Below are 17,721 nucleotides of genomic sequence, written 5' to 3'. Positions count from 1 at the left end.
TGTGCCCGGGTTAAACTGCAGCAGAAAGAAAGCGGGAGCTGAACCGATGGAGGCCTGAATGTCATTAGGGCGGGAGGAAGCGCCTCTCCCCCAGGAGCCCTTCTGCCGGGCGCTGGGCCGGGGCGGCCGCTTCCCATTCAGGGCAGCCCTGAAAGCGGCCAGACAAAGCGCCCGGGCGGCCGCACAATGCCGCACCCCCGGCTCTGCCTTCAATAGGCCGCTCTAAACAGGCGTTTAACCTTCAGAAGAGCTGAAAGCGATACTCAAAGCGGAGCGCACCGCTCGCCCGCCGCCGTTAGCGTCTTCCTGCGGCCCGGCCAGAGAGGCGAGGAGGGAGGCGCCCGCTGCCCCGGCCCCGGTCGGGCTATCCTCGTTCGAGGGGTGCGCGCGGCCCCGGCGGCGTCGGCCCCCGACGCCTGCTCGGCCCGGCGGGCCTGGTACGCGGAGGGGGGGATGCGGCACGGCAGGGAGACACGTCCCGCCGCGCCGGCCGGCCACAAGCGCCCTCCGGAGCGGGGCGATGCCCACCGTCCCTTCCGCGGTTTTCCGTGTTGCCCAGCCTGTCCCCAATGACGTGAACTGCCCGAAGCTCACCCAGGCCTTGGCCTCGCGTCGTTCATGCCAACGGGGGGGATTTTTAATTGCCCGGGAGAAAAGCGGGTCGAGCCCCGGGTTGTTTCGTACGGCGGCGTTCGGCAGCGCGAGGGGCCAGGCCGGAGGAGAGCAGCGAAGGCCCCGTGCCCTCGCAGCTCCTCGCCCTGCCGCAGCCCCGGCCCTCCCGTGCTAGTTGCTCGTTCCGGAGCAGCAGCTAAGGAGCGAACAGCCCTAAAGAGGCTCGCGTCCCTAGCGAAGCCTTTCCGCGTGACGGAGGAAAGCCGCCGGCCCTTCCCCGCCTCTCGCCGCAGACCGCAATTTTTGCGGAATCCCCTGCAACAGGGAGGAGGCAAAGGTGCCTCCGGCCCAGAGCCTGCTCTCGATTGCGCTGGAACCGCTGCTCGCTGGCTCGCTGGCTCGGGGGAATCACGTATTTACATTTCTAAAGAGCGCACCAAAGGATAGGCCCTTCTTTAGTCCAGAATATTTCCCGGCTGCCGCTTAAAGGCGAAGCTGGCTCAGCAGCGCTGAGAGGCGCGCGCGGGCGTCATTGTTTGGGTGGACTTCAGCACGTAAAGAGTGTCGGGGGGAGGCTCGAAGGCACGGGTCTTTAAAGATTGCCACAGACTTTCTCTGCAGCAGAAATTAATTTCATCCAGAAAGGTCCTGAGCATCCTGCAGAAACCCTGCCTGTGTTTAGGCTGAAATACTCTCATTTGCACACCAAGCGTGGCTTGGCCGAGCTAGCTAGGACCTAGAGCTGGCAAGAGAAGCTGACCAGAGAGAAAATTACAACATTATTTTTCGTAATATTAATATTATTGTCACTGTCCAGGATGAAGGATCTGCGGGAAACAATCATCTCTGTGGTGAAAAGTACGTTTGGTCTGTAAAGCTCTTTGGCTTTGCTCAAATTAATAGGTTAATAATAACCCAGAAAGGGATTTTAATGTTTTATTCTCCTCATGCAAACAGATTTTTAAAATTTTTAGTTAAAAAAGAATAATATCTTATCCTTTTTATATAGTACTTTTACCTATATACAGCTGCTGAGCCAGACTTGAGCCTAATGATCAAAGGAGAGAGATAAGTCTCACAAGGTGCCTCTAAACATAGAAAGGGGATTCAGTTAGCTTCTTCCTTAAAAAAAACACAAATAAAAAGAAACAGAAAATCAGCATAAGATTAGGCCCCGGCTGCTTCTTTCCAAACACTTCCCTGCTGGAGGCGTTGTGTCCCAGCATTGATTCCTGAATCAGTAACACACTTGCACTTGCGTTCCTGGGCTAACTGCTGCAGTGGCACTTGGGCCTATGCTTAGTTTTTTCCTGGGGAAGTGGGACTTTAAAAAGGCCCCATGGCTTCAACCCAGAGCTGACACAAGCCAGCGGAAAAACTCTAATTGGTTTATCTGGGTTTTGTAGCACGTCTCAAGGCATTGCCAAGTACGACACGACCGTCCTCGGGAAAGACAACAACGGCCCAAACAGTATGTGAATTATACCCTGCCAGCAGGTTTCCAGCGGGGAAAAGAGCTAGTACTTTTAACCCTCTGAATGCTAAAGGTTGGCACCTCGGAGCCTTCCTGCCCGTCCCAGCCCGTGGGACACGCGGGACCTGGGTGAAGGACAGACAAGCTCCCCGTGCTCTCTGCTGTGCTGCAGCCAGCTCTCAGCCCCTCGGCTGACCGTGCTCCTGCCTCCGCTGTGAGTACAAGCCCCACGTATCCCCCAAACCAAGAGTACAAACCAGTCTTCCTTCACATCAGCTTACTCGCAAATAAGTAATTGCCGTGCTTTCATAAGCGTCCCATACTGTTTGCACCTGCGTTTAATACGCAGCGCCCCTGAATCACAGGGTTCACTTAGGGCTTTTTTTTTTTTTTTTTTTAAAGATAAACAGCTTTCATAGACCTGGAAATACAGCACTAAGCCTTTCACTGCAGCACCTTTCCCTGCCTCTTCTAAGAGCAGCCTTGTACAAAAGGAAGCACAGCTATTTCTTCCAGCAAGGGAGAGAAGCACTCCCATTTCTCCCAGTACCACCCAAACCACGCATCTCCAGACAGCAGACCCGAGACCGACTTCAGCGAGGTCGGACTTTCCCTTGTTCTTTTAGCAAGGGCTCAGCAAACCTGGCAGCTCCGGTTGCGTGGAAGCCAGTGTTTGATTGAAACCGGGGGTCTGGGGTAACCTCGGTGTCGCTGAAGGAGACTTTGGGCATCCTCTGCAACGGGGATGTCAGGACACGGGGTGGAGGGGAACGGGCTGCCTGTGATTTCCACTAGGTTCAAAGCCAGCACAATCATCTGTACCCAAAACTCCCCATCAGACAGGATCCGACCTGTCCCCACGTGGGTAACTTGCCACCCCAAGAGCGGAGAGACAGGGCAGCTCCCAGCTCTGCCCTCGCAGCACCCCATGCCCCCCCTCCCCGGGGGTTTGTGGCATCCCGGGGCGCCAGAGGAGGTCCCTCGATGTGAGACGACGTTCGCTGTGCCCAGCCCGCCCTCCTCCGGCAGCTGCAAGAGGAACAGCGTCCGAAAGCGGGACCCGAGCATCTGCAGAGCAGTCACCACTGCGCTCCCTGCACCTCGCTGGGGTGGCAGCCGCCCCAAGGCCTGGGGACACCAACGGGCCCTTAAACACAACCCCTCTGCAGGCAAAGCCTCCTTCTGCAAAGGCTCAATCCTGCCAGCACCACAGGGCAGTGGGGCTGAGGCCAAGCTTTTCCCTGGGCCTGTTCTCAAGCGAGCTGTGGAGGGCTGCTTGGGGACACCGGCTGTCCCAGGAGCATCCGCTCTGCTGCTGCACCCTGCGAGGAAGAGCTGAGCCGTCATGTGCACCCACGACCCCGCGCTCCTCCCCATCCTCACCATGCACCGGCCCAGCCTGGAGCTGGTTGCAGAGAAGGCCTAATGGCTCCAGGCTAGACCTTGCCCAGAGTAGGGGATTTTACCACAAAAATTAAAGAACTTTGCTGAGCTCACAGGAATTTTGCTCTATAAAGTTTGCAGTTTGGAGATACTGGAGAAAGCGGGGTTTCGAACGTGTCAGAAGGTGCATCTGGTATATAAAAGATGTAGGTTTCCAGCTCTTTTCCCATAGCGTGTCTCATCAGCATGCTTCATCCAGGCTAATGAAAGACATTTCACCCTGGTACCTACGCACCATGAAGGGGCCTATTTCTCCTGTCCTCACCACCCTCCCCAGTTTGGATGCAGAAGGTTTTAAGGATGGGTCTGGCAGCAAGGGAAGAGAAGGGAGAACGGAAACAAAAAGCTTGTCAGGGAAGTCAGACACTGGAGCTGGGAGATTAAACTTGGCCTACAATGGAGACAGGAAGCAGCAGGATGAGGAACAAGGGGTCAGAAGAGGGGAGAGAAAGAGCCAGACTGGCCAGGGTACACAGGGAGAACTGGGCCATGCTGGAGAAACTGGGATGGCAACACTGGGGCCAGGACAGGGAGAAAGGGGGAGTGGGAAGTAGGCAGAGGGGTCTGGAGAGGGTCCAGTCAACAGGCTGTTCTCCTGCAGGCATCGAATCCAGCGGCAAAGGCTTGCCTCCCCCTGCCCTGAGATGAGCTAGAGACAAACCCAGTACGGGGAGGTTGCGCTCTGCAGTGGCAGTTCCCAAACTGGCCCAGTCCCTTGCCTCCCCCAACACAGCAGGACTGAGCAAGCAAGAGGTAGGAAACTCCAGCATAGCCCATACTCGCATTTAATTGTGAGGACAGGACAGACTGGGGCAGGCAGGTATGTTGGTGTGGAAGCACAGCTAAAAGAGCAGACACACCCTGCCCTTGCAAGAGACACACATGTCATTTTAAGGTGTAACTCTGCTAAAAGCATCAAACAAACCGTAAAAAAAAAAAAAAGAAGAAAACCCAACCCAGAGTTTTCTCTGACACAGATGTTTCTGCATGGTCTCCAAGGGCTGGAATCAGACATTGCTGCTAAGGCTGTTTCACATCGGACACAACGCGGGGAATTCACTTGGCGCAAGTCAGGTGTTTAACACAGACATTTCAGTTCAGAGGCCAGTCTCCTGCTGTGGAGGTGGAGAGGGACTCTTGCAGGAGGAGACGCAGAGACTGTGAAGTCAGGCTCTCACAGAGACCACCCTCTGGAGGAGCTTCTCCCCTAGGCAAGTTGCCTCCCACGTCCATGGCCCAGCCATCGCAGCAGGAAAGCCCCTAGAGCCGCTCCATGTTTCTCAGGTGCTGAGTACGTCTAAGCAAAGCCAAGCCAGGCCCTTCATTCCCACTCTCCCACCTGCTCTCTGCAAGGAAGAAAGTGCACGAAACAAGGCTGCATCCACAAAAGGTGGAAGTAAGAGACCCAGAGACGTGTCCACAAGACAGCAGAGCTCGCTCACATCCTTCACCGTGCAGCAAGGCCACAGGGACACACGTGGCCGCGCCAACGCTGGAAGAGGAGACTCGGTCCCAGATGAGAGTGTCCCGTCTCCCTGTGAGAGAAAAGGGCTCTCCGAGAGAGTACAGGTCTGGGATGTCCCTCCACCTACTGCACAAACCCAGGACACATTCAAAAGTACGGACAATAAATTAAGAATGGAAAAAAAAAAGTCAGCATGTATTTTATATATATATATATGTATATATACATACACACATACATATATATACACACTTATATATATATATATGTATAATGTATGTGTGATTGTGAAAAATAGAAATGTCATCCCCAGGAGAGAGCAAGGCATGGCAGAAACACCTCCCTGTCCCTCCCCTGAGCCCAGCACTATCCTGCTCCCCTGATTCACAGCAGAAACACGACACCAGCGGGCCGCAGAGAGGGCAGGGGTTGCGCCTGGCACCCCGCTTCCCTCTGCCAGCCGGGGCCCGGCACCAGGGAGGAGCTGGCTGCTTGGTGGAGGAGGAGGGGGAAAAGAGCCCAGCGCTGGTCCCTTCATGGCCTGCACAAGGAAGGGCTGCTGCAGGCAGGGAAAGGGAGGGGGAAGACGGGAAAAAAAATGGAATGGCAGGGGCACCCCATCCCTCCTCAAGTGGCCGGGGCCCTGCCCCTCCCGTGGCTCAGGACCACCACCACTGTACCAATTAGAAAATAAAGCCATAATGAGTCTATGCTTTGGTATGCAACCATCCCCCTCCCCTCCGTTCCCCCTGCATTCCCCCCAACCCGTTATCTGTAAAACTCGTCAAATAAAATCTCTAGCGTGCCTTTATATCGCTCCCTGAGCCTTTCCTTCCCCAGCGCCTGCCCTGCCCCCCCTCTCCCCCCCAGGACTTGGGGAGGTGCCTTGCTCGAGCCCCGCTGGTTACAGCTTCTGCTGTCCCGACTGGATCCTCTCGAACGCTTCCTGGTCCAGGGGCAGGTAGCGGCCTTGCCTGGAGTCCAGGAAGTACAACCTGTCCTTCACCAGCGCCGGGTCAAAGCCCTGCTTGCGCAGTTCCATCTTCTGGAATTTGTAAGTGCCTGGAGCGGGGAGAGAAGATGGGAGGAAGGGGTTGTCGGCTGCCCGCGCTCCCATCGCCACCCGGTCGCGCTGCCAGGCCTTGCTTCACGCACCGTCCTGCACAGCACACGGCTGGGACAGGGAGGTCACCTCCCAGGTGCCGAGGCCACCCTGAGGCACCCCAGTGCCAGCCACCACGGCCTTGCACTCCCACTTCTCCAAGTCACTGGAGGCCAGGAGGACTCTACAGGGCAGACCTGCTCCATCTCATCCCAGGCCTGCTGCACATCACCCTCCGTACCCGAGCGAGGCAGACGAAGCAGCGGTGCCCTCCCCCCTGCACAAACGCACACGCCGTGGCTCACTTGTCTTGGAGACTTCGTGCAGAAACCGCAGGAAGACGGGCCGCGCGTACAGCGGCAGAGCCTTTTTCAGCTCACCAGCAAAGCTCTCCAGGTCACAGGAGTTCTCAGGGTCGGCGATGGCTGCCATTCCTGCCTTCCCTTCAATCCCTGCAGGACAGAAAAGAAGGGAGAGCACCCTGTGGGACACACTGTCCCTGTAGTATTGCCTCCATCTGTCCCACACCAGCAAGGCCGCTGGCAAACACCCTGCTTTGTACTGAAGCGTTGGCATGTCCAGCTGTGTCACCAGCTGTGTCACCACCCTGTGGCTAAGGGTACAGCGACACCCAGCGGTCACAGTCACCTCCTCCCAGAGGAGACACCTGCAGCCTGCCCAGGAAGGACACAGGGTCCTTCCAAACTAGTCAGTATCAGACCAAACCTCGGCTGGAGAGAAGATTCCCACTAGTCACATCCCCAGTGGCTTCTCCCTGGCTTGTTGACACTGAACCTCAGTCAAAAGGACTTGCAAAAGGACACATCTTGCAAAAGGACACACAGTCTGGACACGCAGGACATGCTCACATTCAGGTGCCAGAGGCCTGCCTGCCTCCACTGAGCGTCTTCTCCCACCCCAGTTACCTGGGATCTCCACACCGTAAACAACAACATCTGTCAAGTTGAGGATGCGGCTCAGTGTCCCCTCCACCTCTGTGGTGGAGACGTTCTCCCCCTTCCAGCGGAACGTGTCCCCAGTGCGGTCCCGGAAGTACATGTAACCATATTTGTCCATCACCAGGACATCCCCTATGGCAGAGTGAGGAATGGGCAAAAAATGGGGTGTCAGAGGGGCTAAGAGCTCCCCCAAAGCATCTCAGGGCAGAGCCACTAGCCTGAAACAGCTTGGGGTGGGGAAAGAGAGGCTCAAAAAGCCTGGTTCTTCTCTGCTCACCAACTTGGAGGTAGCAGGACCACACAGGCCTGGCAAAGCCAGGTCGCACAGCCCCAAACCCACCCAAATAGCCCTTTCCTCCCCTCTTAGCAGACATGGCGGGGCCCTGCTCGCTTCACCTGTGAGATAGGCAGCATCCCCCTTTGAAAAAACATCCCTGGCGATTTTCTTGTTGGTGGCTGACTGATTCAGGTAGCCATCAAAATGCTGCAAGGGGTTGCTCTTGACGATGCGGCCCACCAGCTGCCCCGGCTCCCCTGCAGGGAGAGAAGAGGGGATGAATAGGGGGAAGCAACAAATCAAGCCCAGAGAAAAAGGGAAGTTTACCTGAGCAGTCTCAAGCCTAGTTAAAATACCTTGAAGTATCTAATGAAAGACTCACATAGGGCCGAGGAGACACATATTCCCCCGGTTGCCCTCACCTGGTTTGCAGGGGACACAGACACCATCTGGCCCCCGGATCAGCTCCATGGTGTCTTCATGCACCTTCACCAAGCCGATGGGGTACACACCTGGCAGGATCCTACTGTTGAAGCCGCAGGACCCAACCTAGGACAGAAGGAGCTCAGAGCCATGGGCAGCAGGGATGTCTCTCCAGCCCCAAGCCTGCTGCCCACCCACATCCAGGACACCAGAGAGCTGGCACCACACAAGAACAGCCAAAACCCCTCCAGGCAGACAGTAACCCACGTGAGGCCTCTTGACAAGGAACCAGGAGCAAACAGCCCCACTGAGTCTCCAGCCCTGCCCAGGCCAGCAGGAACCCTCTGGGACATAGGGAGGGCAGCGGGGCCTTACGTTGTTGTCGAAGTTGCCCAGGCTGCAGTTGCACTCAGTGGCCCCGTAGAACTCGGCCACCTGGGCGATGCCGAAGCGGGCCATGAACTCTCGCCAGATGGAGGCTCGCAGCCCGTTGCCCAGCGCCATGCGCACCCGGTGCTGCCGCTCCACCTCCTGGTACGGCTGGTTCAGGAGGTAACGGCAGATCTCACCAATGTACTGCACAATCTGGGGTAAACAGGAAACAAGGACAAACTAGGATCTTCCCCCAGGCCCCAAGGTCTTTTTGGGGGTGGTCCCCAGGGCAGGCAGGGAAGGAACAACTAGCCCAAGGTTCCCTAAAGAGGCCAGGGCAAAACCCAGGAGGTCCTGCTAGCTTGTCCCCCATCTGCCCCTTGCTGGCTACCCCCCTGCCTGAGGTACCCTCCTCCAGTCTGCAAAACCTATCCCAAACCTTGTGGTTAATGTTGGAGCATGGGAACAGCTTGGACACACAGAGTTACCACCCCAGGTGGGAAGGACATGGCCCCACCACCTCAAAAGGCAGTGCAGGACACAGGCAGAGCTGGTACAGGCTGCCCCCTCTTCCAGCAGACAACATGGGTCCCCAGGCTCCTCTCCCCAGCCCCAGCTGGCTTGGTGGTCCCTTGCCTCATGGCCTCACCGTACAGTTGTACTTCACGCAGTCCTCCCAAAAGTGTGAGGCCGAGAACTTCTTGCGGATGACGATTGTCATGCCCTGCAGCAGGCACTGCCCGATTCCCACAATGTTCCCTGTGGAGAGACAGCCAGAGAGGCCTTCAGTCCCCACATCTCTCCAGCCCAACCAGTATGGGGAAAGGCTTGGCAGGGCAAGGCAGAGGCCACATGCTGTCTCAAAGCACACAAGTGATCATCTAGCCAAGGCCCCCAGGACCACAGGCACTGCGAAGGGGACACAGGGGCAGAGTGACAGCAAGATCTGCAACAGCACTTTGCACCCAGACGTCCCAGCGTGTCTCAGCCAGCAAGGTGGGCACTGCTTCCCCATCCCCATTACCTTCCAGATGGAGCAGCAATAAGGTACAGCTGCCCCAAAGCTGGTCTAGAAGCTGGGATAAAAAAAAACCCACTCCCCACTCCAAAGGCCAGTCTGATCAGTCCCAGCTCCCAGAGAAAGAGGAAGGACTCAGATCAGACAGGCAGCACCACCACCACCAGCTGGGCTCTCCTTGGCACAGAGCATGGCTGCTGTGCCAGCCTCCAGCCTGTGCCCTGGGCTCGGCAGAAGGGAAGGGACAGCCCGTGCAAGCAGGGCTCCACGTGGCTCACGTTACCTGCAGCGTGGTAGAGCGGGAGGCAGTCATACATCACATCATCGGGCCTCATGCGGAAACCATAATAAACTAAGCTGGACATGCGGAAGTACCTGGGGAGGAGGATGAAGGGGCATGTCGGCAGCAGGGCCAGAGGCTCTGTGCTAGCACAGGGCAGAGCTCGACCCTCTTCCTCCCCAGAGCCCCCAGCTACTGCCTTACCTGCAGTTCACCACAATGGCAGCCTTGGGCATCCCCGTGGTGCCGGAGGTGTAGATGTAGAAGAGCTTATCTGGAGAGCGAAGAGGAGACAGGGTCACACACCCAGTGCCACTATATCCTATCTAGGAGCTGGCTGGACAAGGAGGTGGGAACAAGGCAAATTTATACACCCCGATCACTCCAGGTGAACCAAACATGACAGCACCAAGAAGACGTTGGAGTTCATCCTGGGCAGGATCAGGTCTATTGGGCAGATGGTGGGGAACCACACGATGCTGCCTCACAGGGAGGGCTGGCCTTTAGACGCCAGAGTAAGACCCATCTCAAATGCCCCAGGCCCTGCTGCAGAGGTCTGCCATTGGCATCCCAAGCAGGCACTCTTGCAAGTGAGGACACAGCCAACCAGTGTTGTAAACAGCCGATCCACAGAAACATCACCATGAGTTTGCTCCTCAAAAGCTGACCACATACCAAGGAAGCCCTTCTCAGGGGGGGTTGGCTGGAGCCGCTGGGCCGTCTCCAAGAGGGGATCCAGGTGTTTTGCACCAGGAATTGCTGACTCAGGGTTTCCTTCACCAGACCAGAAAAGATGGATGGATTTCTCCAGGGAGGGCTGCACTTCCTGCATGGCTAGGAAAGCAAAGAGGGGAGATGGAGAAAGACTGCAGGGTGGATATGGCACAGAGAGACCCTGCCCTTCCAAACAGTCTCAGGTAGACGATGCCCCAGGTAGCAGTACCCTCACTGGGCTCTGCAGTGTCCAAAAGGTCCGACAACCTTCCCAGGCAGATATTGTTTCCCATGCCTAACAGAAGCTGGGCCCAAGCCCAGGCCTCTTCAGAGACTAGACGAGCCTGTTCTTCTGCTCTCCCCAGCCAGAACCTCTTGGGTGCCAATTTAGCCAGAAGAGGTCTGTTGACACCATCAACCTCAGAGGTGTGGGCTGAAACACATGAGGAGCTGGAGCCTAGCTGCTGCAGGGATGTGGCTAAGAGCTGCAAGAACAAGAGGAGGCTCGTTCCATGTAGCATGACAGGCCCGGCCCAGTCCTGGGGTCTGTGCAGGGAATGGACCCTGGAGAGGCACTATTAGCACAAGGAAAGAGCCTCACACCCATGCAGGCCTGCTTGGGAACCAGACAGAGCACTGAACCCCAGATCCTGCCCATCTCCAGCTGCCACCCAGTGGCCAAAAGACCAACAACAACAACAAAAAAAACCCACAGATCCAATTCCTGGATAACTCAGTTGTCCACTCTCTTCTATAGGAACTGAGATCTCTGCCCTATGGTGGGTAGGAAAGGAACACTAAGCCCATAGCCCTAGCCCCCCCATGCCCTAGCCTGGATGACTCCTGAAGCATCTGCCTGTCCCCTCACCTTCCATCATCTCCACCCCAAAAACCACAGCCTTGGAGTTGGAGATGGTGATGCAGTGCAGCAAGGCCTCCATGCGCAGGTGGGAATTCACAAGGGCTGTCTCCACCCCAATCTTGGCCAGGCCGAGCCACAGCCCTACGTACTGATTGCGGGACTCCATGAACAGAGCCACCACGTCACCAGAGCGGAAGCCTTGTCCATGGAAGAAATTGGCCACCCGGTTGGAGTACTCATCCAGCTGCCGGAAGGTCCAGCTCTCGCCTGTGCCTTGGAAGATCAGTGCTGTCTTCTCTGGACATTTGCTCGCTGTCTTCTGGAAGATCTTGGCAATGGTGTTTTTCTCCCTCACATGCCTCCACACTTGCCACTTCACCCGCAACAGGACCAGCCCCGTGCTGCCAAAGGAAGGGGAGCAAGAAGACAGCAGCTCAGTGACCCCTGCAGAACCACTTCTCCTAGCAAAGCCAGAGATGCAGCACAGCACAGCACAGCACAGGGACCTTGCTAGGAGCGGCAATAGTCCAGCCTGCTCCAGACCTTGCTCTAAGTCAGCAACGGCTCTGGGTGCTCCCCTGAACAGTGTGGACATAGCTGGGGTAGACAAGCCCTCTGTAAGGACACTTATAGCCAGGAACTGATGGCAGCCAGGGAGGGATGAGCTTTGGGGGGCTGCAGACAGGGATGTCCCCCATTCAAAAGCATATCTTTGAGCCTCAGATGCTCTCCAAGAGGTGCCATCACTCCCTCCCCCCAACAGGAGCTGGCACAGCCTGGCACCGGCTTGGAGCCGACCCTGCCACCCAGTGCCACGCCAGCAATTTAAGGGACAGGGTGAAGTACAAGGACAGTCACTAGACGTTAGAGCTCAGCTGAAATCTGTCTTTCCTAGGAAAACTTTGCCCGAGGGTTTGGAGCCGTCTGGGCTTGGCAGAGGGAGATCTCCTTCCAGATGGGCCAGGAGCCAGCAGGGACCCAGGGCTGCTCAGGGAGCTGGGGGTTGCACTCACACACGCACCAGGGCAGAGCAGCGGGCCGGGGTGGGGGCCCATCCCAGCCAGGACACCTACGTGAGGTCTCTCCGTATCGTCTTTAAGAATATGAGGAGGAATTTCCATCCCCCGGATCCCAGGTAGAAGACAAAGAGAGCAGGGACGGCCTGGGCCCAGGACAGCTCCAGGCTGACCCTGAAGAACAGCAGCAGCGCTGTAAGGGCAGCCAGACGCAGCATCATGGCCTGCAGAGAGAGAGAAACCACGGATCTCAACCCGCTCACACTGGACTCCGTGATGACAAACCCATGGGGCAAGGGAAGCATTGGCAGCCCCCAGTTTCCTGGAAAAGGCCCCAGAGTCACTGTTCTTCCTTGCAGTGAAGATTTAACTCAGCAGGCCAGATCTCCCACTGGCGTAACTCTACCAGGCCCTGGAGATGGGCTCCGATTAAGCCATTGGCACCACACTGGTTCGCAGCAGCCAAGAGCCTGGCCATTCCCTCCCAGGGAGCCACACACAGCTGCAGCCCAGCTGCACACCAGCCAGGGACACAGACTCAGGCCAGCAGCCCGAGATCTTGGATCAAGTCACTTTACAGCTGTGGGAGCAGGGTCAGGGCAGGGGACCCTGTGCAGATGTTTAGGAGACACCGGGACGATGCCAGGCAGGGCAAGCTCAGCTCCCTCACTCCCATCCCAGGAAAACCCAGCTCCAAACTCCTCTTTACCCCAAGAATCCCTCTGTCCCCCTAACCCAGTTCTCCCAGGCCCTCAGCAAGCATCAGCTCTCCTGCAAGCCTGGCTCCAGGATGGCCGCCACGGCTGGCTGGAGAGCTCAGCTTCACGTGCTCCCCGACACAGCTCAAACAGGAACAGGGACAGGAAACTCAGTCCTTTGAGCTCTGCTCATGTTTGTAAATTCTCTGTCAGCGGGCAGTTTCCTGGCCTGGCTTTGCTGGAGATGCTGTCAGAGCAGATCTGGGGCAGCGAGGCCAGACACAGGAATGCCCTCGCCTTGGATGCCTGCCCAGGGTACAGCAGGCAGAACAAGGGTGTCTCTGCTGCCAGGAGCACCCAGACCCCCACCTCATGCCATAAGCCAGCAGCTCAGTCTCTGGTATTTCTGTCCCCTGACAAGCAGCATCTCTGTCCCCATCCCAAACACATCCCAGATGTGGCTTCAAGACTCACAGGGAGTCACCAGGCTCTTTTTGGGTAGCAGCATCAGGTAGAGGAAAGCAACAGTGACGGGACCCCTAACCCCACCAGCTCGAGGTCTCCTTAGATAAAACTGGTCCTTCCTGGCATGCACACGGGTCAAAAAGGAAGGAAACAGTCATGTAATTTCCCTTTCCCTCTTGAGGACGAATTCGCTGCTCCCAAGCTGACAGCCCTGGGTCTCCATGGCTGGGAGAGCTGGGAGCTGCGTGTGCAGCCAGCTTTCGCTCCGGCTGCTCCCCAGTCTCTGGGACGGGGGCAAAGGCTGCTCTGTGCAGCTGCCCCAGCGGTGCGGGGGAGCCTCTGCGGACTTGACAGGAGATGCAGGAGGGGCCGGAGCCAAGGCAGCACCATGCGGTAACCAAGCCTTAGCACATCATGCGGGCTGCCTCGTATCCAAGCTGTAACACCCAGGAGCAGGCAGCCCCCGGACGCTGCTCCCAGGTGTGGGGACTGGGGACGTCCCCCCAAGCCACAGCCCCGCTCATGTCAGCAGCCTCCAAGCTCTCTGCACCGAACATCTCCTAAGCTCAGGGCCCCCAGCCCCCAGCATGGTCCCTCCGGCTTTTAGCAGAGCAGGACCCCCTGCCTGGTCGCCCAGGACCCTCCTTATGCAGCCAAACAGGGCAGCTCGGAGATCACCACCAAACTACCAGGCCTCAGGCAAGAGCCGAGCCCTTCGTTACGTGCTCCGCGTTGGACGGGCAGCCGCGGAAAGGCATTTAAACTCCAGCCTGAGGAAGAGACAGGCCCCCGTTACGCGCCGCTCTCACCCTTCCCTCGTCCCAGGCTGCCAGGCAGACGAGGCCCGGCGCTTCCCACCAGGAGAGAGCCCGGGCACGAGCGCCGGAGGCAGTGGGGCCGGAGGTCCTGCCGTTAAGGATTCAGGTCTTGTTTAGCTGCATCAGCGCGGAGAAAACTAAGGCCTGTACGCGGCTCTGCAGGCAGCCGGTACGACGGCAACTGCGGGGATCCATCGCCCGGGCAGGGACGGAACCCGAGGGGAGCCGGGGAAAGGGATCAGGCCGGGAAGCGCGAGGGGCAGGTCGTGGGCTGGAGACCTGCGGCTTCGCCGCCCGCGCCCAGCGCTAACGGCCAGAGAGGCTCGGCAAGGCTCCGGGGCTCCCCGGAGGCAGCTCCCTGCGAAGGGCGGCGTTTCCCCACCGTTTCCAGGGGCGCTGGGGCCCCGCCGCCCCCCGCCGGCGCCCCCCGCCTCGAGGGGAGGCAGCTCTTGCTCCGGCCTCCGCTCGCCCCTGCGCCCCCAGCGACACCCGCGCCGGCGGCTCCAGCAGCGGCAGCCGGGTCTCACCGGCCGCCGCGGCCCCCGAAAGCTCGGGCGGAGCCTTGGCGGAGCCCCGCGGGGGGGCGCCGGCAGCCCCAGCGCCGCCCCGCCGCAGCCCGGCCCCGGCCCCGGCGCCCGCCCCCGCCGCGGCAACGGCAACGGCAACGGGCGGCCGCGGGGACCGGCCGGCAGCGGGCCGAGCCCCGGCGCTCCCTGAGGAGGGAGCCGGGGCCTCCGCGGGGCCGCCCGAGGAGGCAGCGGGGCCGCCGCGGCGGGACGGGGCGGCGCCGGGAGGGGGCCGCGCTCTTACCGGGCTCCGGTGCGCTCCGCTGCGGCCCAGCCACCTGCGCCGCCGCCGCCGGGAGCGGGAGCGGGCGCGGGAGCGGGGCCGGGCGCGGGCGCGGGCCCGCCCGCCGCTGCGGCACGGGGCGGGGCGCGCCGCGCTGCCCGCCGGGAGCTGTAGTCCCGCCCGGCGCCGCCGCTGCGGCCCGCGGTGGCGGCGCGGCCCCCGGCGCGGCCCCGCTCCCGCTGCCGGCGGGCCCCGGCGTGGGGGCGGGCGGCGCCGGGCCGGGCGGGCGGCGGCGCCGGCGGGAAGAGGTGGCGAGGGCGGCGGGGCTCTCCGACGGCTCTGTGGCGCAATGGATAGCGCATTGGACTTCTAGCGTGGTGACGGGAGTCATTCAAAGGTTGTGGGTTCGAGTCCCACCAGAGTCGCATTTTGCCGGCGACGCGGCGCGTGTTTTGGGGCCGGGGTGCAGCGGCTGTTTTCGGGCCGCGGGACCCCCCGGAGCCGGGCCCGCTCGCCGGGCCGGGGGCGCCGCTGAAACCCCCCCCGTACTGCTGCAGAGAGGCAGGGGAAGCCTGGTCCCCTCCCCAGATTTTTTTTAAATGCAGTGCTGGGGGGGATATTCCTGCAGCAGGAGGTGTTTCCTTTTTTAAAATGTGTCATTTCAAGGGCAAGAATTTCACGGGGAAACAACGGGAAAAAAATCCATGTGTGTGTGCATGTGCGTAAACATGCACATCAGTATTCAGCTCCCTCCAGCCCCTTTCCCTGCACGCGTCTGCCCGGCAGCCCTCTCCCAGCTCCACGCTGCAGGCATGTAAAAGCCCCAGCAGCAAGCAGGAGGCACGACCCCGTGGGCCGGGGCGCTGGGGGATCACCATGCCGCCAGGATGCCGGTTGTTCAGCGGGAGGGACGTGGAAGGAGCCGATTCTCCTTCCTCTGCCGCATCCGTTTTCCTGGAGGAGCCGAGGCTTGCGCCAGCTGTGCTGATGTCAGCACAAGGAGCTGGACCAGATGTGGCCCGGATGTTGTAGGACGAGGCTGTTCCAGGCCTGGAAGTGAAACCCAGGGTGTGTTTGATGGGGTTTGTATACTGTTTGGGAAGAAAATAAACCTTTACTTGCCCAGATGCAAAACCCACGCAGCCTCGCATTTCCGAGCAAGCCAGCACAACACGGACGCAGGACGCCTAGCGTATTTTTGACTCCATCACCGCCCCCATTCCGGTGCCCCAAACCACGCTCCTGGCCGCAGAGCGAGGGCCGGCACCGTGTTGTCCCTCGGCCGCCCGGGCACAGAGCTGCCGCTTGTCCACGGTTAAACACATACCGAAAAAAATGCACTTTGCTGTGGCTTGTGTACGACCTGTCAAAATCCTCCAGGCTCGTTCCCTTGGTTGCACCTGCCTCACGCCTTTATCTTCACGGACTCGGAAAGCAGTGGCCACGGCAAACGGAGCTGCAGCCACACTTCAGTGCTCCTGCCGAGCAGACGAGGTTTAAAATGATATTACGTCCCATTTACATAATGCTGGCACCAGCACCCCGCGCAACACGCGGCCCGTCACGGCCAGCCCTGTGCAAACGCGGCGAGGAACTGCCTCCGGCGGTTCGATTCGAGGCAGCAGGGTGTCGCGTGCTCAAAATAAACCCAGGCTGCAGCAAAACTCTCCGTTTCGTGACCAGCGTTTCCTGGATTTCCTTCGCTGTAGCTCATGGCTGAAAAATAGGAGAGTATTTCCTAAGCTATGAGAAATAACCTTAAAATTGTGGCCTAGCGTTTTTGTTAGCGACCGGCACTCCCTGCCCGGCGGGACGGCGGCGTGCGCGCGGGAAACGGAGGCAGTGGCGCTCACGTGCACCCCGTGCCCTGCCGCACAGCCCGGCGAGGAGCGGCTGACGCATCCTCCCGTCTCACAAGCGATGCCCCGGTAATCCCAGGCCTTTGCCCTAGCGTTGAGAGCCGCCGCAGCCAGCGTACGGCTGCCACCACTCGATTCGGGGGGCATTTCTAGGCAGGGAGGGGGCCCAGCCCTGGCCTTGACTCAGGAGGCCCTGGGAACCAGGCACGGCCCTGGTCTGGAAGGGGAAGAAAGCAGGCGGGTGGTGGGGTGGGCTGAGGAAGAAGCTGGAACTGGGAGGCAGCTAGGGGCGAGTCAGGGGCAGAAGGGAGCAAGGGGGGGACCATTCCTGGGGAGCCAGAGGAGACCGGAGGAGCCGAGCGGAGATTCGAGAGCAAAGCAGGGAGCCCCAGAGCACGCTGCTGCAACCGGGTCGACGGCCTCAGTGCTCGGGCAGGATGTTCTGGCTGCGGCATCGCCCTGGAAAGTCGAACGCGCTGCCGCTGCCTCACTAGAGGGGTGAGAGCCTCTTCCCTCTCCCCAAAGCACCAGGATCAGGAGTTTAGGAACCCCTCAGCCTTGCACCCCTCCTGCCCCCACAGTCTGGTTCTTCCCCCGTCCAGGTCTTTGTGCAACGACCACAGCGAGAGAGCGTTTGAGCAGTCAAGCGCCTGCAAACCTCGGCTGCAAAGACGCTGATCTAAGGGCGGGAGCAGGGTTTTTTGCAGCCGGCAGCACTGGCGAGCCAGGCTGGCCCTGCATCACCCCGGCTCCGCAGGGAGCACAGGGCAGCGCGCAGCCGGCTCCGCGCTCGAGCTCCCTGGGGACGCGCGGCACACGCCTGCCCTGCCGCCCTCCTTCCGGCTGCAGCCACGGACAAAGAACAACGGGCCCGGCCGGAGCAGAACAGGGATGAGGTTTCACGTCAGATCTCCTGATCGGCAGGGGAGGTGGGGGGAGTGGAAGGAGAGGGATAATGAATTACAAGCTCCACCATGAATTTTATTAACCGAAAAGGAATCCGAACACAGCAAACCTCCCTGTACAAAGACCCACCTGCCTCATGGCTCTGTCCTAGTACTTGACAGCTCTACAA

The 17,721-nt window shown here is 59.3% G+C and overlaps 1 protein-coding gene and 1 non-coding gene across 2 annotated transcripts; one reads left to right on the top strand and one right to left on the bottom strand.

Annotated features, from left to right (window-relative positions):
- Positions 1-5,759: 5,759 nt before the first annotated feature.
- SLC27A4 (solute carrier family 27 member 4) lies at positions 5,760-14,896 on the bottom strand. The gene is made up of 13 exons (XM_067309087.1): positions 14,809-14,896; positions 12,075-12,241; positions 11,008-11,402; positions 10,101-10,259; positions 9,630-9,699; positions 9,429-9,520; positions 8,777-8,886; positions 8,131-8,340; positions 7,755-7,881; positions 7,452-7,589; positions 7,023-7,187; positions 6,402-6,548; positions 5,760-6,056 (listed from the first exon to the last, which is right to left on the bottom strand). Exons 2-13 carry the CDS (start codon positions 12,236-12,238, stop codon positions 5,899-5,901), a joined length of 1,935 nt encoding a protein of 644 aa, XP_067165188.1. The 5' UTR covers positions 12,239-12,241; positions 14,809-14,896; the 3' UTR covers positions 5,760-5,898.
- Positions 14,897-15,122: 226 nt separating this feature from the next.
- TRNAR-UCU (transfer RNA arginine (anticodon UCU)) lies at positions 15,123-15,212 on the top strand. Its single transcript is given in 2 exon segments — positions 15,123-15,159; positions 15,177-15,212. It is a non-coding gene; the product is annotated as a tRNA-Arg (tRNA).
- Positions 15,213-17,721: the final 2,509 nt, after the last annotated feature.

This window comes from Apteryx mantelli, chromosome 21, assembly GCF_036417845.1.
Source record: "Apteryx mantelli isolate bAptMan1 chromosome 21, bAptMan1.hap1, whole genome shotgun sequence".
Classification (NCBI taxonomy): Eukaryota; Metazoa; Chordata; class Aves; order Apterygiformes; family Apterygidae; genus Apteryx; species Apteryx mantelli.
This window is presented reverse-complemented; position numbering and strand designations above follow the sequence as displayed.

Coding starts and splice junctions, on each gene's coding strand:
- SLC27A4 (XM_067309087.1), bottom strand. CDS start 12,238: ATGATGCTGCGTCTGGCTGCCCTTACAGCGCTGCTGCTGTTCTTCAGG. Junction 10,260..11,007: donor TGGGGTGGAGATGATGGAAG/GTGAGGGGACAG, acceptor TTGCTTTCCTAG/CCATGCAGGAAGTGCAGCCC. Junction 9,700..10,100: donor CCCTGAGAAGGGCTTCCTTG/GTATGTGGTCAG, acceptor TTCGCTCTCCAG/ATAAGCTCTTCTACATCTAC.